Source organism: Syngnathus typhle, linkage group LG9 (genome assembly GCF_033458585.1).
Source record: "Syngnathus typhle isolate RoL2023-S1 ecotype Sweden linkage group LG9, RoL_Styp_1.0, whole genome shotgun sequence".
In the NCBI taxonomy this organism is placed as follows: Eukaryota; Metazoa; Chordata; class Actinopteri; order Syngnathiformes; family Syngnathidae; genus Syngnathus; species Syngnathus typhle.
This window is the reverse complement of record NC_083746.1, coordinates 14,195,163-14,219,008: the sequence shown is the minus strand read 5'-3', so window position 1 is coordinate 14,219,008 and position 23,846 is coordinate 14,195,163. Positions and strand designations below refer to the sequence as shown.

Genomic DNA, 23,846 nt, shown 5'->3' with positions numbered 1-23,846 from the left:
CTGCAGGTCAGATTAATGAAAGATGTTTATTTTATGAGATCACATCAAACGGCAAACATTCTGACCAAATATATCATCTTGAAGAATCGGCGAAAGCATACATCCAAATAAAGTAATCAAAACGGCAACACGGTGATTTTCAGTGGGAACAGTGTTGTTGGTCTCCCTTTTTTGCTAGTGCGTCATAGTCTGGAGTAAAATTTGTTGTGGCAATTCTTAGGAGAGATCCGAGGTGTTGGTCCGTTTACCTCGATCTGTGACGGGTTGATGTTGACGTTCATGTGGCTGAACGTCACGTCGCGTACGTCGAGCCAAATTGGCCACTCTTTTTTAAACATTCGGCGCTGTGTCCACCTTGCTTTTCCTTGGGCGACTCATTTTAATAGAAGGATTCCAGGGGAACGTTTGTGGGTGGCTTTAGCGTAAAACTGTATCTGAAAGCTCAGCGCGCGAATTACAAGAATGCTGTCGTCACAGCCCACGCTCTAAATTCGGGACTGATACAAATAGAGCGCGAGTGTGCCATGTACGTTCACGCACTTGTGAGTGTGCGCCGAGCCTTCTGACACGGCTTCCGGTAGTAAATGCGCAGGCGAGCGCTTCCCCATCTACTGGGGAAACGCAGTCATTGCAGGCAAAATGACCCAAAAAAAAGTTTAATACAATTTATTCAGGGTTGGCGGGCCGGATTAAACGGTCCCGTGGGCCGGATGTGGCCCGCGGGCCGTAGTTTGCCCACCTCTGGTCTAGAGCTTTTTCTATTCGGGCTCCAGAGCTTTGAAATGCCCTACCAATGGATATTAGAACTGCTACCTCGCTAGAAACATTTAAGACACGTTTAAAGACACATTTCTATGATATGGCCTTTAATCAACCTGTAGTGGCCGATTCGGCTGGAGTTTGTTTTCGCTCCCTCTCCCCACCCCCCTCCCTCCACCCCTTCCCGGCTGGGGAGGTGGTTAGGTGGCACCCAAGCTGACAGCGGCTATCTGGATTCTCGTTGACCAATTCAGGATGAGGGAACTGCAGCTCACCCTCCTCGAAGACACTGCCAGGAAAATCGAGGGCACCTCCGGCAGCTCTTCGCTTTGACTTGGACATCCAATTTTTCATTGATTTTCATATTATGTATTATTTGTGCCCTCTCTGCATCCATTGCAGCCTGGTGATCCTGAAAGGGGGATCCTTTCATCTGTGGTCCCTTCTCAAGGTTTCTCATTTTCCCCTGGTAGGAGTTTTTTTAGTTTTTCCTTGCCCTTTTGGGAGCTTAAGATCAGGGGATGCTTTGAGAATAATTGTCAATTTTTGTTTATGTGAAGCCCTTTAGACTGCTTGTGATTTAGGGCTATACAAATAAAGTTGACTTGACTTGACTTGGACATCCACTTTTTCATTGATTTTCATTACGTATTTTTTGTGTCCTCTCTGCATCCATTGCAGCCTGGTGATCCTGAAAGGGGGATCCTTCCATCCGTCATCCCTTCTCAAGGTTTCTCATTTTTCCCCTGGTGGGATTTTTTTGAGTTTTTCCTTGCCCTTTTGGAAGCTTAAGATCAGGGGATGCTTTGAGAATAATTGTCAATTGTTTGTCTATGTGAAGTCGTTTGAGACTGCTTGTGATTTAGGGCTATACAAATAAACTTGACTTGACTAATACATTCATGTGTAAATGAAACATCAGTGCTATGATGCTGATCAAGTTGCTACTAACTATATAATATGGCAAATCAGAATAAAATAAAGTTTATTGCAGCTTACTGTAATTGTGATTAACATGTCTTATTCTCGTCACCTAACGATGAGCATGGGCTTCTCTCGTTAGCAAATTAAAATACCCAAACAGTTTCAAAGTATATTATTGAAAAACTAAATAATATAAAATATTATTTGTTAGGGTTTGCAGAATATCTTCATCGTTGGAATATAACCTGTAATAATTTAACTAGTTTGTCCTGTCTAGACAAAAGTAGTTGACCAAAGTGCTAAGATCTTTTCAACTGATTGACCAGACGCAGAGGAAGCAATCAAAGTTGCTTTGTTTACAGAAAGTTGTAAAAGGCCCCCTGCTATGCTTTGATCAGCAGGGGACGGGCCTCACCCAACCTGTGTGTTCCCACACCCCCACTTTCAACCCCACTCTGTTTCTCTCAATAAATAAGCACCTGACGAGGCCTGAGTCAGACTTCATTCGACCATCGCTGTAAGCACAGCGACGAGTGAACTCTCCGCCTGCAGGTGTCTAAAACGACTAACTTGACTCCAGTGTGGTTCTTGCAAAATAAGTTAGAGTGAGCACCACCCTAACATTATTCAATATTTAATATAATAATTCATAATATACAATAATCCCAAATTGTGTGTTGCTGTGTTTCAGAACAAGTCTTCATCTAATCGATGACTTTTTAAACTATTGATTTACTGTGTTAGGTCAATCTGACTTTGGCACCATCATCTGGTGAAATTTGGAATGGGAATGGAGGTTGAGGCTGGTTCAACCAACAAACTCCCCTTTACCAATTTAATAATAGTTAACTATTACTATTACTATTACTATTAAGTAACCCTTACTCAGGCCCCCTTCTTCAGGTCTTCCATGTCAAGCTTTGAAATTTGGAATTTCATCTTAGCCAATTCGTCTGGGCCAAATCCAATACACATTCACGCACCATTTATTACCATCCTATCCACCATGTAACTTGACAACTATCAGGCAAGGCAGTTTGTGCTCAGCAGTTTGTGCATTTGATTCCCAACCCAATTGTAGACATGTAAGTTTGAACCTCAGACAGAACTGTCACATAACCTATCAAACGTTTTAGATTTTTTATTTTTTGTTTTTTTAAGACATTTGACATTATCTGATGGAAGGGCACCAGAAAGAACACCTTAAATGTCTAGGACATCCTCTGCCAGAAAGTCTGAAAAAAGGTTAAGGTGGGATTGAAAAGGCAGGTTGTTGGCTTCAACTGGTAAATAACCTTCTCCATCATCCAAACATCAACCAAGACCAGCATGGCCAGTGTTTCCTTGCTTAAAAACAAAGTTATTACTGGATAGTTGAGAAATAGGCTAATTGAGTGATCAATTGTGGAAAAGACTGTTTTTGTTTGTTTTAATAGGGAAAAAAATCAACTAAATAAATTAAATTAAATAAATTCAGAAATAATATTAAATTCTACTAAATTCAACTTATGTAAAAGATCGAATGATCAAATAGGAATATCACAGACTGTGCTTAAAACATACCAGTTGTTGACACCAAGCGCAGTATGGCCCAGATCTGACACAATCATTGCAGGAGTTTACGATGGACTTAAAGCAAACCTCTTCTCCATTTGTAAGACACCATCCTACAAATAAACGACACACAAAAACACTTATATGTATATATTTACTGTATAACTGTAAATAAAGATGTCATTCAAATAATGATGTGCATGATGCAGCACGTTAGAGAGTTAGGAAATTACCACCTTTGTTTTAACTCTAGAATGCTAGAATGTGTGAATATTGGGTCTGTTACTGCACCCAAAAAAACTGTCATTTCCTTCCATTCATGCGAAACAATATTGTGCTCCCCTATTGAAAAAACATAGCAGGATGAGTGACAGGGCAAAAAAAAAAACATTTAATTGAGACATTTGGTATATTGAAAATTGAAAAAAATTAAAACTCTGGTTTTGTAAATTCCCCTGGCTTCAACATGATGATTAGATTGTGTTTTTCTGTAAAGTGTGGAAAAGAAGGATAGTCAAATGCTCGAGGGAATGGAAAGGTTCCCTAACCCTAACCCTAACCCATTAGTGGTCTCTTCTCAAGGTTTCTCATTTTCCCGAGTAGTTTTTCCTTGCCCTCCTGGGAGTTTAAGATCAGGGCATGTTTGGGAATAATTGTCAATTTTCGCACGTCCTGAATGTTGTTAGTCACCTAAATGTTGAACAGAGGCTGAGATCTACCGGAGTCAAATTCCTTGTTTGGCATGCCCAAACATGGCCAATAAACTTCTTGAATCTTAAACTTCTTGAATCTTAAACTGATATCTGAAAAGATCCTCCAAAGCAGTGGTTCTTAACCTGGGTTCGATCAAACCCTCGGGGTTTGGTGGGTCGTTCTCAGGGGTTTGGCAGAGCCTCCACCGCAGAGGTCCGAACACATGATTTCTTGTTTGAATTCATGACGATGCATATATGTGTTAGGGTTTACAGATTATCTTCATCGTATGATTATGTTGGAATGTAACCTGTAATAATTAACCTAGCTTGTCCTGTCTTAACAAAAGTAGTAGAACAAAGTGCTAAGATCTTTTGAACTGATTGACTAGCTGCAGAGGAAGCAATCAAAATTGCTTTGATCAGCAGGCCAGGGGCTTCAACCCCATCCTGTCCACTCTCCCCCCCACTCTCACCCCCATTCTGTTTCTCTCAATAAAAATGCTCCTGCAGGAGGCCTGAGTCAGACCTCATTCGATCATCGCTGAACGCACAGCGACGAATGGACTCTCCACCTGCAGGTGTCTAAAAGGACTTACTCGTCTCCCGTGTGGTTCTTGCAAAATAAGTTAGAGTGAGCACCACCCTAACATTTTGGTGCCGTGACCCGGATCCCTCATACCCGCCATCTGGCTGACGGAGCAGGACTTGCTGCATTGTCGACAAGCCAGCGTCCTTTAGGAGGACCTGGAAAAGAAAGTCCTGGGAAGAGAATTTCTTCGCTGGGCCAGCATCTTAGGTCTGCCTTCGTCTGAAGGAGGTGGATTGACGGGATCCGGCAGTGCAACGAACCAAGGCACAAGTAAGTTAAAGCCCTAAAGTTGTGTGATTGTGTTGTTGTGAAACGCGTAAAAAGTTAAAGGTGCACGAGCTATACGGCTTTGGTTTGTCCGACCCAAATAGGCAGGAAAGAAGATTTTAAGTCTTGTGGAAGGAGGGGGTGTTGTAGAGTCCCCCTCCGGATGAAGTGGCTCTTCTGGAGCAGTGGTTCTCAAACTGTTTCGAATACCGTTTTTTTCCGTGTATAGTGCGCCCCCATGTATAGTACGCACCCCTAAAAATGGCATGCTGATGCTGGAAAAAAGCTTGTACCCATGTATAATACGCACCCAATTTTTATGAATTTTTTTAAAAAACAAATTTAATTTTTTTTTTTTTTTTTTTTTTTAAGTCCCAATGATCGTCGCACACGCAGGGAGGCAATGGGTCCCATTTTTATAGTCTTTGGTATGGTCTTAACTAGGCTGGATGTAATTTTTTTTGTTGGCGTTGATTTCTCCGACTGCCCGTAAACGCACCACCGCGCTCCGTGCGCATGGAGCGTGTTTGAAGTGAACAGCAGAGAAGAAAGGAACAAGGCAAAGTGTTGTGAAATAAAATATTACCTGTAATACGGATTTAGGTAGAGAACTGAACTCTCGCTCTTTATATAGCTGACGTGTCTTGCTCATCCGTTCTGCGCATCTGTAATGGCGGCCTCCGTATGATGTCCGGTTTGCGTGTGTGCGAGAGCGAGAGAGAGAGTGCGCGAGAGAACGCTCAACCGTAGCGCGCCGCCGACCGCCCAACTGCACCGGGCTGGTCGATTATTGTGACAGAGCCGTCGCTGAAATTTAGAAGATATTTTTAAAGTCCTGATGTACTTTCTAAAATTTAAGTGGACCTCAGTGCGCACTGCGCAGGGAGCTTAATTTGGTGCGGTCGCGCAACCGCAGCGCGCCGGGCGCTCACTGTCGCATTGCTTAAAGAGCGCCTTTGTGTTTTAGGATGAACATCAGAGACCAAAGGAACAAGGCAAAGTGTTGTGAAATAAAATATTACCTGTAATACGCATTTTGTTATTTGCTGATTGAAACTGCTAATTAAACTGTGAATTGAAACTAATGGGAAGAAAACAACTCTCGCTCTTTATATAGCTGACGTGTCTTGCGCATCCGTTCTGTGCATTTTATTTCACAACACTTTGCCTTTCTTCTCTGCTGTTCACTTCAAACACGCTCCATGCGACCGCAATGCTCTCGTATCAGACGCTTGCTCGATCACCTGCTCGTTTGCTGTACCGTGCGCGCACGAAGCGCGGTGGTGCGTTTACGGGCAGTCGGAGAAATCAACGCCAACAAAAAAAATTACATCCAGCCTAGTTAAGACCATACCAAAGACTATAAAAATGGGACCCATTGCCTCCCTGCGTGTGTGACGATCATTGGGACTTAAAAAAAAAAAAAAAAAAAAATTAAAAAAAAAAAATTACTTTTTTTTTTTTTTGTACCCATGTATAATGCGCACCCCAGATTTTAGGACAATAAATTAGTTAAATTTTGCGCACTATACACGGAAAAAAACGGTATTTTTGTAAAACCTCACGTACCCCCTAGAGTACCTCCGTGTACCCTCATTTGACAACCACTGTTCTAAAGAGTACAACTTTGCCTTGGCAGGGCTGGGTAACAGGACTGTTGTCTTTAGTTCCCAGGGAAGTAAGGGGTGTTGTAGAGTCCCCTCTCCGGAAAGAAGCAGCTCTTTATTTTAAAAGAGGACTTTGCGTAGGCAGGGATAAGAAACTTGTGTGGTTGAGTGTGTGACTGGTAGGATAAATTGACTAAATACCAGTTTTAGCATTGATCCACGGCAATAACACAGGCTAGTAATTTGTTGAAAGGTCAATTTAAACCTGCATTGAGGATCTTCAAAGAAAGAAAGAAATTCTTTGAAAAAAATTGTATAAACCTAAAAAAAAAAATACCAAATTAAGATGGGAAATAAGAACGGTAAATCTCTAGCTCTTGAAGGAGATGAGAAGTACATGGCGAGTAGATTTCTTAATTGTATGCAATACATGCCGAAGTGGAAGAAAAAGTATGGAGTAGAAGGGAAGTTGAAAGTTGAAGTGTGGAAGATAGTGGTTGATGTTTTGGAGGAGAGTGTAGATAGGAAAACAAAGGGACTGAAAAAGAAAAGAAAAGAGAGAGTTGAATTGTGCTAGACCAGGGGTGGGCAAACTACGGTCCGCGGGCCACATCCGGCCCACGGGACCGTATAATCCGGCCCGCCAACCCTGTAAAAATTGTAATATTAAACTTTTTTTTGGGTCATTTTGCATGCAATGACTGCGTTTCCCCAGTAGATGGAGAACGGCTCGCCTGCGCATTTACTACCGGAAGCCGTGTCAGAAAGCTCGGTGCACACTCCCAAGTGCGTGTACGTACTCAGTAGTACGGACATGGCGCACTCGCGCTCTATTTGTATCAGTCCCGAATTTTGAGCGTGGGCTGTGACGACAGCATTCTTGTAATTCGGGCGCAGAGCTTTCAGATACAGTTTTACGCTAAAGCCACCCACAAACCTTCCCCTGGAATCCTTCTATTAAAATGACTCACCCAAGGAAAAGCAAGGTGGACACAGTGCCGAGTGTTTAAAAAAGAGTGGCCCGACGTACGCGACGTGACGTTCAGCCACATACACATCAACCCGTCACAGATCGAGTCCCATCCAAAGTCCCGTATCAAAAGTCTACAGTTAGTACAAAATGCTGCTGCAAGGCTGCTCTCTCGGGCAAGAAAATTTGATCACATTACCCCAATACTAGCCAACTTACATTGGCTCCTGGTCCATTTAAGATGTGACTTCAAGGTTCTTCTATTAACCTATAAATCACTGCATGGCTTAGCGCCTTCATATCCCGTCGACCTAGTTGTTCCTTATGTTCCGTCTCTTTTAGCGACACCGAGGGCCAAGAAAATGTCTGCAGGCTCTAAATCTTTTATGCAATGACCTTTACAGGTCGCTTATATTACTTCACACAAACACTACGTCCATCTGCTCCTGGTTCGGCCCTCCGGTGCAAATTTAAAACCCAGTTCGGCCCGCGAGTCAAAAAGTTTGCCCACCCCTGTGCTAGACTGTGGTTGAAAGCTTCACAAGAGAGAAGAGAACAAATCCAAAGGACAAATATGTATGTTTGTCAGGCTGGAAGACAATGAGGCCACAGTGCGCAGCCGCAGCTGGAAGCGCAGCTCAAGCAAAGGAGCAAGAGGGACCTTCCGCTCGTATGCAAAACTTGTATCCAAGTTTAACAGACCTGCACCCTCCCCCATATAACAGAAAAAAAAGTCAGGGTCACATTGCTAGAAGTCCTCTACAAACAAGAAGTATGACAAAGCTGTTTGTATGCCCAATCACAAATGACCAGAGATCAAATTGTGTGTGTACACTAAAGTTAAAATTTGCAAATCAAGTGGTAAATAAATGCAAATTGCTTTTAGAAGATAAAGAAAAAATTAGAATGTGCTGTCCTCGTGTGCGTGGGAGGGACCAGCTAATGATCGACCGCAGGAAATGGCCAGCCTGTGACAAATCATTGGTGCTGGGACCTACCTTACGCGCACAAGAGCTGTGCATGTGTGTTAAAATGATGAAAATTGGCTAAACTTTTAGTGTAAAGAAATTTGCTAGACTGTGGTCTATCCAATTTGCACCGCAGAACAGAAACAATTTTGAAAGATGAAAATGAGACGAAAAGAGAGAAATCTGTTTGCGAGCAGAAACTGATCCACACTAATGCATGTTAAGTGTCGAGCCCACATGAGAAATTCGAAAAAAAGAAGAAAAAAAACACAGAACATGTTTTCAGGAATTGGAAGAAGCAAAATTGTCAATTTAAGACATTGCAATGCTACATTTTATAGAAATAGTTGATTGGTTGTGTTGTATTACTGTGCAATAACATCCTGCTCTCCACACCTTTTTTGAATTTGTCTACATTGTTTGTACTATGTGTCCTCTCTGCATCCATTGCAGCCAGGTCATCCTGGAAGAGGGACCTTCCCATCTGTGGTCTCTTCTTAAGGTTTCTCATTTCCCCTAGCTGGAGTTTTGAGTTTTTCCTTGCCCTTTGGGGAGTTTAAGATCAGTTTAAGATCAGGGGATGTTTGAGAATATTTGCCATTTTTCAGATCTCCTGAGTGTTGTTAGTCACCTAAATGTTGAACGGAGGGTGTGATTTACCAAAGTCAAATTCCTTGTTTGGCACGCTCAAACATGACGAATAAAAACTCTTGAATCTTGAATAAGAATATACAAACTTTTATATGCGAGCTGAATCTGAGAGATTGAGTTCTTGAAGTTTAAAAACAATGAAAAATTTTTGATTAATTTGCCAGCAGTTTTTTTCGGTTGAATTTTTTTGGATTGGTGGATTGTTCTATCAGGAACCTTGAGTTGAAAATGGTATATGAATGTTGTGTGGAGAGCTTAGATGAATTGGGACCAATGTGATAGAAAGACTCCTTTTTGAAGACTGTGTGTGAGATGCAAATGAGCATTGATGAATGAATACCTGAATGAAAGGAAAATACAGGTTGAATGGTTGAAGTTGTTGGAGACAACTATGGAAAATTAGTAGAGCGACTTTGAAGAAAGAGTGATTTTGAGTAAGTTAAATGCTAAGGAAAAAAAAAAGAAAAAGAAAGGTTGCTTTTGGAGTGATAATTAACTAGAGAAAAAACTGGAGAACCAGTAACACATGCAGAAGATGTGTGTTAGACCTAACAATGTGTGAACTGAGAAGTGTTTTGGAAAGAAAGTCAAATTGAATGATGATAGAATCACATGTAGTAAAGAACACATCTTCCAAAAACGTTTGTCAAGGTGTGAGGCATGGGCGTGGCCAAGCCTCAGAGGGAGGGAGTGAGTAGGACAGATAGTGAAAGATAGTAAAAATACAACACTTTAGGACATATGGACTCTCTAATACATTTGGCGTCATACCATTAAGTTAAAATTTTCTCAAGCTTTTCAAACTTTTGCCGTAAACAATTGGAAGATTATTGAAAAATGACTAAAGAAGCTATGAGGAAGTGGTGTATGTGTTTGGAAGGGCACGTGCTTATGCACTTCCCTGGCTAATCAACATTTGTTTGACTGATCAAAGGAACCATTTGCTACAGGACTTAACATCCCAGCCCAGATCCGACCAAGACCAGTGAATCTCCTTTAAAACAGGAGGCAATAAATGGGCAGCAATATTGAGCCGTGGTGTGTGTCACATGGCTCAAGAAGAGGGACAGTGGGGCAGGTCAATCAGCTTTATACAACATATGGATTTGATTCATGTTCAAAACATTTATTAAAAAATGTTTTGTAGAGCTTGTTTAACATGTGCTAAACACAATCCACAGGGTTATAATGCCTGGTCATAATAGATGCATTCTCAAAATGGATTGAATTGGTTTCAAAATAAACACTGAATACCTAATCTCTAAAATGAATGTGGATAGTTTGTTTCAGGTGACTATAAGAGTAACTGGTAAAAGAAACAATTGATTGCTAATGGCAAAACAAGCTGGAAAGACAGAAAGAAATAATGAATGTCATATGTATGGGTTTACTGTCATGATGTCGGGGTTTTGTAGATCGTTTTGTTTTGTCCTGTCCCTTGTGTTTTCACTTCCTGTTTTATTTTGTACAGAGTATGGCTCCTTCCCCTGCACAACCGTCCGCTTGACCTTCCCGGGATGACAACTACATACACCTGTGTCATCAGCCCTGATTGTCTGCACCTGTGTTCACCCTCCCCCGGATGTCTATTTAGTCCGCGTCGTCCCATCGCCTTGTGCCAGTGCGTCTTGTTTGCCATGACCACCAGCGACTCCATAGCCCCAGCTATCTCCCGAGCCTTGCCCGTGTGTTCTTGCCTTGTTTTTTCCCTCCATGTGAGGCGCCTTTTGTTTGCTGTTCCCGGCCCGTTTTTTCCCTCAAGTAGAGGCGCTTTTGGTTATCCCCTTTTTCCTCGTGTTGAGGCACTTTTTGTTGGCACCTTTTCCCTCCTTGCGAGGCACCTTTTGTTTGGAGCAGCCATCCGCAGAGACAATAAAGCCAGTGAACTTTCCAACTCTGCGTTCGAGTCCTCTCCCTGCTCTGCGCCTGACAGTACGCACTGGCCAGACATGGACTCGGCAGAGTCAGAACGGCTGGCCTCCGCGGTGCGCTCCCAGGCATCGACGCTAGCCCAACACCAGCAGCAGGTCGATGCCCTGGGAGCAGATGTCCACGAGATCCGGAAGAACCAAGACGACTTTAGAGCGGCGGTGGCGGCTCAGGTGGGATCAATGAGCCAGCAGATGCAGGACCGGAAGAAGCAGCGCACAAGCCGGAGCGCGACCGTCTTCCCCCCCGTGGCCAGGTTGGCATTCCCGCACCTCGAGACACACCGCCAAGGGTCGAGCACGGCACTGCTACCGCCCGGGGCTGAACCCATGCAACTCGGCCGAGCCAAGTTGAGCGCCGAAGAGAAGCAGCGCCGATACCCGGAAGGTCGATGCTACTACTGCGGCGCTCTGGGACATCTTGCCGTCTCCTACCCCGAAAAAAGGACTATGAAGGTAAGCGCCTTCTCCGGTAGCCAACAGAAGGGTCGAAGCCTACCCATCGGTACCCTTACATGTTCCGGGAAAAGCACCCAACTAGGAGTGTTAATTGACTCCGGGGCAGACGAGAGCCTGATCGACTGGGCTTTCGCCCGGCAGTTAGGAATAAGAACCGAACCCCTAGCCAAGACTGAAGGCCAAGGCACTCAATGGGCAAGCGCTCTTTGACATATCTCAAATCACGGAACCCCTCTCTCTGTCCTTCGGGAACCATCATGAAAAGATTAGGCTACATGTGGTTACCTCTCCCATGAACCCGATCATCCTCGGATACCCGTGGCTATCGCGGCACAACCCCATCGTGGACTGGGGGTCAGGTGAGATAAGGGAATGGGGATCCCGTTGCCACGGGTCTTGCCTTACCCCTAATTCCCCGATCAACCTTACCCCCAACCCTAGTTCAGACTCCAAAACCCCGGACCTGTTAGGGGTACCCGCATGTTACCACCATCTCGCGGAGGTTTTTAGCAAAGCTAAAGCCAGCTCGCTACCGCCCCACCGTCCATACGATTGTGCTATAGAGCTCCTGCCTGGGGCTACAATACCCAAGGGGAGGCTTTATTCCCTTTCAGAACCCGAAAGACAAGCCCTGAATGAATATCTAGACACATCGCTCAAAGCAGGATTGATCAGACCCTCGTCCTCCCCTGCAGGGGCCGGGTTTTTCTTCGTGGGCAAAAAGGACGGTACCCTACGCCCCTGCATAGATTATAGCCCCCTCAACCAGATCACTATAAAAAAATCGATACCCCCTTCCACTCATGGCGACGGTCTTCGACCAGTTGCAGCAAGCCCAAATTTTTACCAAGCTCGACTTGCGTAATGCTTACCACCTCGTGCGCATCAGGGAGGGAGATGAGTGGAAGACGGGGTTCAACACCCCCCGAGGACACTTCGAGTACCTGGTGATGCCATTTGGGCTCACCAATGCCCCTGCCGTGTTCCAAGCGATGATTAACGATGTTCTGGGTGACTTTATAGAACATTTTGTTTGTCTACCTGGATGACATTTTAATTTATTCACCTGATACGGAGACCCATGAACACCATGTTAAGTCTGTCCTGCAACGCCTCCTGGACCATCGCCTGTACGTGAAGGCGGAGAAGAGCGAGTTCCACGTCGACACCATATCCTTCCTTGGCTTCATCATCACACCCGGTAAAGTACAAATGGACCCAGCCAAAGTAAGTGCCGTGACCCAATGGCCCAGACCCGATAACCGTAAGAAAGTGCAGCAGTTTCTGGGCTTTGCTAACTTCTACAGACGGTTCATCCGAGGCTTCAGCGCCACAGCGGCCCCGCTGCACGCTCTGACTTCTCCAACGACCCCCTTCTGTTGGACGGTGGAGGCAGAGGCCGCCTTCCAGGAGCTTAAGAGGCGATTCAGCACCGCCCCGATCCTCACACTACCCGACCCCACTCGCCAGTTCGTGGTGGAGGTAGACGCCTCCTGTCGAGGAATCGGCGCCGTCCTCTCCCAAAGATCACCAGAGGACAACAAGCTTCACCCGTGCGCCTACCTGTCCCGACGGATGACCCCCGCCGAACAGAACTATGACGTAGGTGATCGAGAGCTGTTGGCGGTGAAGCAGGCGCTGGAGGAGTGGAGACACTGGCTGGAGGGAGCGCAACAACCCTTCCTAGTGTGGACGGATCATAAGAACCTGCAGTACATCAAAAATGCAAAACGGCTGAACTCACGCCAGGCACGTTGGTCGCTTTTTTTTAACCGTTTCAATTTCACCCTGCCGTACAGACCAGGTGCCAAGAATGCCAAACCCGATGCACTATCACGCGTCTACAGCCCGGACCCGGAGACCAAGAAGCCCGAACCCATTCTTCACCCTCACTGTGTGGTGGGGGCCGTGACCTGGCCCATTGAGGAGCAAGTGAAGCAGGCCAATGGCGACGCACCACCCCCTGACGGCTGCCCAACGAATCGACTTTTTGTGCCACCCACGCTGCGGCCCCAAGTCATCCACTGGGGGCACACCTCCCGGCTCGCCTGCCATCCCGGCGTGCAACGTACCCTGTACGTGGTACAGCAGCGATTCTGGTGGCCCTCCATGGTGGCCGACATCAGGGAGTACGTCGCAGCCTGCTCTGTTTGTGCGCGCAACAAGAACACCCCCGGCGCCCGGGTAGGCCTGCTACAACCTCTCCCCATTCCCTCTCGCCCCTGGGCCGACATCTCAGTGGACTTTGTCACGGGACTTCCCAAATCCAAGGGGAAAACAACTATACTCACAGTGGTGGACCGATTTTCTAAGATGGCCCACTTCATTGCCTTGCCCAAGCTGCCCTCAGCCAAACGAACGGCCGAAGTCCTCATGGACCAGGTTTTTAGAATACACGGGTTCCCACGGGACGTGGTCTCAGATAGGGGTCCCCAGTTCGTGTCCAGGTTCTGGAAAGAATTTTGCAAGCTCATAGGGGCCACTGTGAGTCTCACTTCAGGCTACCACCCGGAGGCAAACGGCCAGGCCGAACGAATAAATCAACAACTAGAAACAGGCCTCCGCTGCCTGGTAACCCAGAACCCCTCCGCGTGGAGTAAGAACTTGATATGGGTAGAATACGCCCACAACTCCCTTCCGACCACAGCTACTGGAATGTCCCCGTTCATGTGTGTTTTCGGCTATCAGCCCCCGGTCTTCCCCGACAACGAGCCGGAGGTGTCGGTGACCACGGCGCGCGCCGTGGTGAGGAGATGTCGTGGCATCTGGGCAGCCGCACGAGCCACGCTGGTCCGCCAGGGAGACCGAGTAAAGAAGATGGCCGACCGGAGACGACGGCCGGCGCCCGCCTACCAGCGGGGCCAACGGGTCTGGCTGTCCGCCCGGGACCTTCCCCTCCAGGTGGGCTCCAGAAAGTTGGCCCCCCGTTTTGTGGGGCCGTTGACGATTTCTAAGGTCGTGAACCCAGCCGCTGTACGTCTTCGCCTGCCCCGGTCCCTCGCCGTGCATCCCACCTTCCACGTGGGGAAGATAAAGCCGGTCAAGGAAAGTGGGATGGTGCCGGCTCCCGAGCCGCCTCCGCGAACTGTGGGGGGTGGGCCTGCGTACACGGTCAAGGAGCTGCTGGACGTACGCAGGAGGGGTAGGGGCTGGCAATACCTGGTAGACTGGGAGGGTTATGGGCCGGAAGAGAGGCAATGGGTACCACGCAGCTATATCCTGGATCCCGGCCTGCTGGAGGCCTTCTACGCTGCTCACCCCGATGCTCCTGGTCCGTCTGGGATCCGGCCCTAGAGGGGGGGGGGGTTATGTCATGATGTCGGGGTTTTGTAGATCGTTTTGTTTTGTCCTGTCCCTTGTGTTTTCACTTCCTGTTTTATTTTGTACAGAGTATGGCTCCTTCCCCTGCACAACCGTCCGCTTGACCTTCCCGGGATGACAACTACATACACCTGTGTCATCAGCCCTGATTGTCTTCACCTGTGTTCACCCTCCCCCGGATGTCTATTTAGTCCGCGTCGTCCCATCGCCTTGTGCCAGTGCGTCTTGTTTGCCATGACCACCAGCGACTCCATAGCCCCAGCTATCTCCCGAGCCTTGCCCGTGTGTTCTTGCCTTGTTTTTTCCCTCCATGTGAGGCGCCTTTGTTTGCTGTTCCCGGCCCGTTTTTTCCCTCAAGTAGAGGCGCTTTTGGTTATCCCCTTTTTCCTCGTGTTGAGGCACTTATTGTTGGCACCTTTTCCCTCCTTGGAAGGCACCTTTTGTTTGGAGCGGCCATCCGCAGAGACAATAAAGCCAGTGAACTTTCCAACTCTGCGTTCGAGTCCTCTCCCTGCTCTGCGCCTGACATTTACGACCGATTCTTTGTTGTACTGTTGCCATTGACAAAAGATTGTGTGAAATCTGTCATGTCTACTGATTGTGAAATGTGCGACAGAGTGTTCTATATCCGTTGGAAAAAAAAAGAGAAAAGAAAAGAAACCATTGCTTTGAGAGAATGTAGTCAACCAAAATTGTACATGTATCAACGTGCCAAGATCTGGGAAAAAGCTGGAAAAAAACAAAATGTCTTTAAATTTGAGAGGCGACGATAATCTGACTGAAATTGATGCAATTAGAGTCCCCAGAGGAGTTCCTGATTAATAATAATTAATTGACCAAATTGCAGTGGGATGGGAGTCCTCCGTGAGTCGTCACCTTATCGTGGTGGAGGGGTTTGTGTGCCTCTATGATCCTAGGAGCCATGTTGTCTGGGGCTTCATGCCCCTGGTAGGGTAACCCATGGCAAACGGGTCCTAGGTGAGGGGCCAGACAAAGCACGGCTAATGATAAGACTTGAAAATGAGAAGCGGGAAGCATAAAGAGTAAAATAATTAATGACGCCCAATGTGGGAATCGAACCCACTACAGGAAACTGGCGCGGGTTGACATTGCCATTGTGTTTCCGACTGAGCTAATCAGGTTTCTTCCTTAGTGATGGTTGAATTTGGTTAATGTAATGAATGTGTTTGTTGAATGCGAATGCGTAATCAAAGTGGTAGAAATTGCTTAATGTAATGAATGTTGAATGCGAATGACAAAAGTTACAAATGATTACCGTTGAAAATGATAACCGGGAAGGATAAAGAGTAAAATAAATAATGACACCCAATGCGGGAATCAACCGACGCGGGTTTTGATACCACTCGGGAAAGCCGCTCGTGTTCTGGAATCACTTGTGTTTTTCACGAGCTAATTGGGTCCCTTACTAAACAGTGGTTGAATTTGGTTAATGTAATGAAAGTGTTTGTTGAATGCGGATGTGTAATCAAAGTGGTGGAAATTGCTTAATGTAATGAATGTTGAATGCAAATGTTAGTTACAAATGATAAGCGTTGAAAATGATAAGCGGGAAGAATAAAGAGTAAAATAATTAATGACGCCCAATGTGGGAATCGAACCCACTACAGGAAACTGGCTCGGGTTGACATTGCCATTAAGAATGAATGGGGAAATAAAAGGCACAAATTTGCTAATTACTTAAAAACGGTAAATGTTATGAACGAGAAAAAAAGGTGGCACACTTGCCATGAATTTTTGGAACGTGTGAAAGTTTGAACGAGGTGAATCAGTTGAAGCATGTGGGAGTAGTTGGATGTCAAAAAAGTGGGAGGAATAAGTTGTTTAATAAAAACTAGAATTGCAATTTCGGAAGAAATTGCGTGTGAAGGCGAAGGCAGATGTTAATTTACAAACGTTAAGCGTTAAAAATTATAAGCGGGAAGAATAAAAAGGGAAAATAAATTATTGTGAAATAAATGGGAAAATGTTACAAATACATGTTACAAAAAGGTACAAATGATAAACGTTAAAAATGAAATGTTACAAATGTTACAAAAAAGGTACAAATTATAAGCGTTGAAAATGATAAGGGGAAGAATAAAGAGTAAAATAATTTATGGTGCCCAATGTGGGAATCGAACCCACTACAGGAAACTGGCGCGGGATGCCATTGCCATTGTGTTTCGGACTGAGCTAATCAGGTTCCTTCCTTAGTGGTGGTTGAATTTGGTTAATGTAATGAATGTGTTTGTTGAATGCGAATGCGTAATCAAAGTGGTAGAAATTGCTTAATGTACTGAATGTTGAATGCGAATGACAAAAGTTACAAATGATAACCGTTGAAACCGGGAAGGATAAAGAGTAAAATAAATAATGACGCCCAATGTGGGAATCGAACCGACGCGGGTTTTGATACCACTTGGGAAAGCCGCTCGTGTTCTGGAATCACTTGTGTTTCCCACGAGCTAATTGGGTCCCTGTCTACATACTGGTTGAATTTGGTTAATGTAATGAATGTGTTTGTTGAATGCGAATACGTAATCAAAGTGGTGGAAATTGCTTAATGTAATGAATGTTGAATGAAAATGGTAGTTACAAATGATAAGCGTTGAAAATGATAAGCGGGAAGCATAAAGAGTAAAATAATTAATGACGCCCAATGTGGGAATCGAACCCACTACAGGAAACTGGCTCGGGTTGACATTGCCATTAAGAATGAATGGGGAAATAAAAGGCACAAATTTGCTAATTACTTAAAAACGGTAAATGTTATGAACGAGGAAAAAGGTGGCAAGCTTGCCATGAATTTTTGGAACGTGTGAAAATTTGAACGAGGTGAATTGGTTGAAGCATGTGGGAGTAGTTTGATGTCAAAAAAGTGGGAGGAATAAGTGTTTTAACTAGAATTGCAATTTCGGAAGAAATTGCGTGTGAAGGCGAAGGCAGATGTTAATTTACAAACGTTAAGCGTTAAAAATGATGAGCGGGAAGAATAGAAAGGGAAAATAAATTATTGTGAAATAAATGGTAAAATGTTACAAATACATGTTACAAAAAGGTACAAATGATAAGGGTTAAAAATGAAATGTTACAAATGTTACAAAAAAGGTACAAATGATAAGGGGGAAGAATAAAGAGTAAAATAATTTATGACGCCCAAAGTGGGAATCGAACCCACTACAGGAAACTGGCGCAGATTGACATTGCAATTGTGTTTCCAACTGAGCTAATCAGGTTCCCACCGCAGTGATGGTTGAATTTGGTTAATGTAATGAATGTGTTTGGTGAATGCGAATGCGTAATCAAAGTGGTGGAAATTGCTTAATGTAATGAATGTTGAATGCGAATGACAAAAGTTACAAATGATAACCGTTGAAAATGATAACCGGGAAGAATAAAGAGTAAAATAAATAATGACGCCCAATGTGGGAATCGAACTGACGCGGGTTTTGATACCACTCGGGAAAGATGCTTGTGTACTGGAATCACTTGTGTTTCCCACAAGCTAATTGAGTCCCTTGCTATGTTGTGGTTGAAATTGGTTAATGTAATGAATGTGTTTGTTGAATGCGAATACGTAATCAAAGTGGTGGAAATTGCTTAATGTAATGAATGTTGAATGCGAATGTTAGTTACAAATGATAAGCGTTGAAAATGATGAGCGGGAAGAATAAAGAGTAAAATAATTAATGACGCCCAATGTGGGAATCGAACCCACTACAGGAAACTGGCTCGGGTTGACATTTCTATTAAGAATGAATGGGGAAATAAAAGGCACAAATTTGCTAATTACTTAAAAACGGTAAATGTTATGAACGCGAAAAATACTGGCAAGCGTGCCATGAATTTTTGGAACGTGTGAAAGTTCGAACGAGGTGAATCGGTTGAAGCATGTGGGAGTAGTTAGATGTTAAAAAAGTGGGAGGAATAAGTTGTTTAATAAAAATAACTAGAATTGCAATTTCGGAAGAAATTGCGTGTGAAGGCGAAGGCAGATGTTAATTTACAAACGTCAAGCGTTAAAAATGATGAGCGGGAAGAATAAAAAGGGAAAATAAATTATTGTGAAATAAATGGTAAAATGTTACAAATACATGTTACAAAAAGGTACAAATGATAAGCGTTAAAAATGAAATGTTACAAATGTTCACGACAAAAGTTACAAATGATAACCGTTGAAAATGATAACCGGGAAGGATAAAGAGTAAAATAAATAATGATGCCCAATGTGGGAATCGAACTGACGCGGGGTTTGATACCACTCGGGAAAGCCGCTCGTGTACTGGAATCACTTGTGTTTCCCACGAGCTAATTGGGTCCCTTACTATGTAGTGGTTGAAATTGGTTAATGTAATTAATGTGTTTGTTGAATGCGAATGCGTAATCAAAGTGGTGGAAATTGCTTAATGTAATGAATGTTGAATGCGAATGTTAGTTACAAATGATAAGCGTTGAAAATGATAAGCGGGAAGAATAAAGAGTAAAATAATTAATGACGCCCAATGTGGGAATCGAACCCACTACAGGAAACTGGCTCGGGTTGACATTTCTATTAAGAATGAATGGGGAAATAAAAGGCACAAATTTGCTAATTACTTAAAAACGGTAAATGTTATGAACGCGAAAAAAACTGGCAAGCTTGCCATGAATTTTTGGAACGTGTGAAAGTTTGAACGAGGTGAATCGGTTGAAGCATGTGGGAGTAGTTAGATGTTAAAAAAGTGGGAGGAATAAGTTGTTTAATAAAAATAATAACTAGAATTGCAATTTCGGAAGAAATTGCGTGTGAAGGCGAAGGCAGATGTTAAGTTACAAACGTTAAGCGTTAAAAATGATGAGCGGGAAGAATTCAAAGGGAAAATAGATAATTGTGAAATAAATGGGAAAATGTTACAAATACATGTTACAAAAAGGTACAAATGATAAGCGTTAAAAATGAAACGTTACAAATGTTACAAAAAAGGTACAAATAATAAGCGTTGAAAATGATAAGGGGGAAGAATAAAGAGTAAAATAATTTATGACTCCCAATGTGGGAATCGAACCCACTACAGGAAACTGGCTCGGGTTGACATTTCCATTGTGTTTCCGACTGAGCTAATGAGGATCCTTCCTTCTTGCTGGTTGAATCTGGTTAATGTAATGAATGTGTTTGTTGAATGCGAATGCGTAATCAAAGTGGTGGAAATTGCTTAATGTAATGAATGTTGAATGCGAATGACAAAAGTTACAAATGATAACCGTTGAAAATGATAACCGTGAAGGATAAAGAGTAAAATAAATAATAACGCCCAATGTGGGAATCGAACTGACGCGGGTTTTGATACCACTCGGGAATGATGCTCGTGTACTGGAATCACTTGTGTTTCCCACGAGCTAATTGAGTCCCTTACTATGGAGTTGTTGAAATTGGTTAATGTAATGTATGTGTTTGTTGAATGCGAATACGTAATCAAAGTGGTGGAAATTGCTTAATGTAATGAATGTTGAATGCGAATGTTAGTTACAAATGATAAGCGTTGAAAATGATAAGCGGGAAGAATAAAGAGTAAAATAATTAATGACGCCCAATGTGGGAATCGAACCCACTACAGGAAACTGGCTCGGGTTGACATTGCCATTAAGAATGAATGGGGAAATAAAAGGCACAAATTTGCTAATTACTTAAAAACGGTAAATGTTATGAAGGGGAAAAAAGGTGGCAAGTTTGCCATGAATTTTTGGAACGTGTGAAAGTTTGAACGAGGTGAATCGGTTGAAGCATGTGGGAGTAGTTAGATGTCAAAAAAGTGGGAGGAATAAGTTGTTTAATAAAAATAACTAGAATTGCAATTTCGGAAGAAATTGCGTGTGAAGGCGAAGGCAGATGTTAATTTAGAAACGTTAAGCGTTAAAAATGATGAGCGGGAAGAATGAAAAGGGAAAGAAATAGTTGTGAAATAAATGGGAAAATGTTACAAATACATGTTACAAAAAGGTACAAATGATAAGCGTTAAAAATGAAATGTTACAAATGTTACAAAAAAGGTACAAATGATAAGCGTTGAAAATGATAACCGGGAAGGATAAAGAGTAAAATAATTTATGACGCCCAATGTGGGATTTGAAACCACTACAGGACACTGGCTCGGGTTGACATTGCCATGGTGTTTCCGATTGAGCTAATGAGGCTTCTTCCTTCATGCTGGTTGAATCTGGTTAATGTAATGAATGTGTTTGTTGAATGCGAATGCGTAATCAAAGTGGTGGAAATTGCTTAATGTAATGAATGTTGAATGCGAATGACAAAAGTTACAAATGATAACCGTTGAAAATGATAACCGGGAAGGATAAAGAGTAAATTAAATAATGACGCCCAATGTGGGAATCGAACTGACGCGGGTTTTGATACCACTCGGGAAAGATGCTCGTGTACTGGAATCACTTGTATTTCCCACGAGCTAATTGTGTCCCTGTCTACATACTGGTTGAAATTGGTTAATGTAATGAATGTGTTTGTTGAATGCGAATACGTAATCAAAGTGGTGGAAATTGCTCAATGTAATGAATGTTGAATGCGAATGTTAGTTACAAATGATAAGCGTTGAAAATGATAAGCGGGAAGAATAAAGAGTAAAATAATTAATGACGCCCAATGTGGGAATCGAACCCACTACAGGAAACTGGCTCGGGTTGACATTGCCATTAAGAATGAATGGGGAAATAAAAGGCACAAATTTGCTAATTACTTAAAAACGGTAAATGTTATGAACGCGAAAAATACTGGCAAGCGTGCCATGAATTTTTGGAACGTGTGAAAGGTTGAACGAGGTGAATCGGTTGAAGCATGTGGGAGTAGTTAGATGTCAAAAAAGTGGGAGGAATAAGTTGTTTAATAATAAAGTACAATATCAATGTGTGAAGGCCTTCGCCTTCACACAATAATAAAGTAGAACTAGAATTGCAATTTCGGAAGAAATTGCGTGTGAAGGCGAAGGCAGATGTTAAGTTACAAACGTTAAGCGTTAAAAATGATGAGCGGGAAGAATACAAAGGGAAAATAGATAATTGTGAAATAAATGGGAAAATGTTACAAATACATGTTACAAAAAGGTACAAATGATAAGCGTTAAAAATGAAACGTTACAAATGTTACAAAAAAGGTACAAATGATAAGCGTTGAAAATGATAAGGGGGAAGAATAAAGAGTAAAATAATTTATGACTCCCAATGTGGGAATCGAACCCACTACAGGAAACTGGCTCGGGTTGACATTTCCATTGTGTTTCCGACTGAGCTAATGAGGATCCTTCCTTCTTGCTGGTTGAATTTGGTTAATGTAATGAATGTGTTTGTTGAATGCGAATGCGTAATCAAAGTGGTGGAAATTGCTTAATGTAATGAATGTTGGATGCGAATGACAAAAGTTACAAATGATAACCGTTGAAAATGATAACCGGGAAGGATAAAGAGTAAAATAAATAATGACGCCCAATGTGGGAATCGAACTGACGCGGGTTTTGATACCACTCGGGAATGATGCTCGTGTACTGGAATCACTTGTGTTTCCCACGAGCTAATTGAGTCCCTTACTATGTCGTGGTTGCAATTGGTTAATGTAATGAATGTGTTTGTTGAATGCGAATACGTAATCAAAGTGGTGGAAATTGCTTAATGTAATGAATGTTGAATGCGAATGTTAGTTACAAATGATAAGCGTTGAAAATGATAAGCGGGAAGAATAAAGAGTAAAATAATTAATGACGCCCAATGTGGGAATCGAACCCACTACAGGAAACTGGCTCGGGTTGACATTGCCATTAACAATGAATGGGGAAATAAAAGGCACAAATTTGCTAATTACTTAAAAACGGTAAATGTTATGAACGCGACAAATACTGGCAAGCGTGCCATGAATTTTTGGAACGTGTGAAAGGTTGAACGAGGTGAATCGGTTGAAGCATGTGGGAGTAGTTAGATGTCAAAAAAGTGGGAGGAATAAGTTGTTTAATAATAAAGTACAATATCAATGTGTGAAGGCCTTCGCCTTCACACAATAACAATGTGTGAAGGCCTTCGCCTTCACACAATAACTAGAATTGCAATTTCGGAAGAAATTGCGTGTGAAGGCGAAGGCAGATGTTAATTTACAAACGTCAAGCGTTAAAAATGATGAGCGGGAAGAATAAAAAAGGGAAAATAAATTATTGTGAAATAAATGGGAAAATGTTACAAATACATGTTACAAAAAGGTACAAATGATAAGCGTTAAAAATGAAATGTTACAAATGTTCACGACAAAAGTTACAAATGATAACCGTTGAAAATGATAACCGGGAAGGATAAAGAGTAAAATAAATAATGACGCCCAATGTGGGAATCGAACTGACGCGGGTTTTGATACCACTCGGGAATGATGCTCGTGTACTGGAATCACTTGTGTTTCCCACGAGCTAATTGAGTCCCTTACTATGTCGCGGTTGCAATTGGTTAATGTAATGAATGTGTTTGTTGAATGCGAATACGTAATCAAAGTGGTGGAAATTGCTTAATGTAATGAATGTTGAATGCGAATGTTAGTTACAAATGATAAGCGTTGAAAATGATAAGCGGGAAGAATAAAGAGTAAAATAATTAATGACGCCCAATGTGGGAATCGAACCCACTACAGGAAACTGGCTCGGGTTGACATTTCTATTAAGAATGAATGGGGAAATAAAAGGCACAAATTTGCTAATTACTTAAAAATGGTAAATGTTATGAACGCGAAAAATACTGGCAAGCGTGCCATGCATTTTTGGAACGTGTGAAAGTTTGAACGAGGTGAATCGGTTGAAGCATGTGGGAGTAGTTAGATGTTAAAAAAGTGGGAGGAATAAGTTGTTTAATAAAAATAATAATAACTAGAATTGCAATTTCGGAAGAAATTGCGTGTGAAGGCGAAGGCAGATGTTAATTTAGAAACGTTAAGCGTTAAAAATGATGAGCGGGAAGAATGAAAAGGGAAAGAAATAATTGTGAAATAAATGGGAAAATGTTACAAATACATGTTACAAAAAGGTACAAATGATAAGCGTTAAAAATGAAATGTTACAAAAAAGGTACAAATGATAAGCGTTGAAAATGATAAGGGGAAGGATAAAGAGTAAAATATATAATGACGCCCAATGTGGGA

At 42.9% G+C, this 23,846-nt stretch overlaps 2 protein-coding genes across 9 annotated transcripts in view; one reads left to right on the top strand and one right to left on the bottom strand.

The window, feature by feature from the left end:
• Positions 1 to 23,846, top strand: part of LOC133160076 (uncharacterized) — a 171,727-nt gene that overhangs the window by 81,471 nt on the left and 66,410 nt on the right. The gene's annotated exons all lie outside the window — the stretch shown is intronic.
• Positions 1 to 23,846, bottom strand: part of itgb2 (integrin, beta 2) — a 159,069-nt gene that overhangs the window by 113,354 nt on the left and 21,869 nt on the right. For all 8 annotated transcript variants that reach the window (XM_061287626.1, XM_061287627.1, XM_061287628.1 and 5 more), the window contains one exon: positions 3,247 to 3,350. In XM_061287626.1, the coding sequence (XP_061143610.1) occupies positions 3,247 to 3,350 (104 nt within the window). The remainder of the gene's footprint in view (positions 1 to 3,246; positions 3,351 to 23,846) is intronic.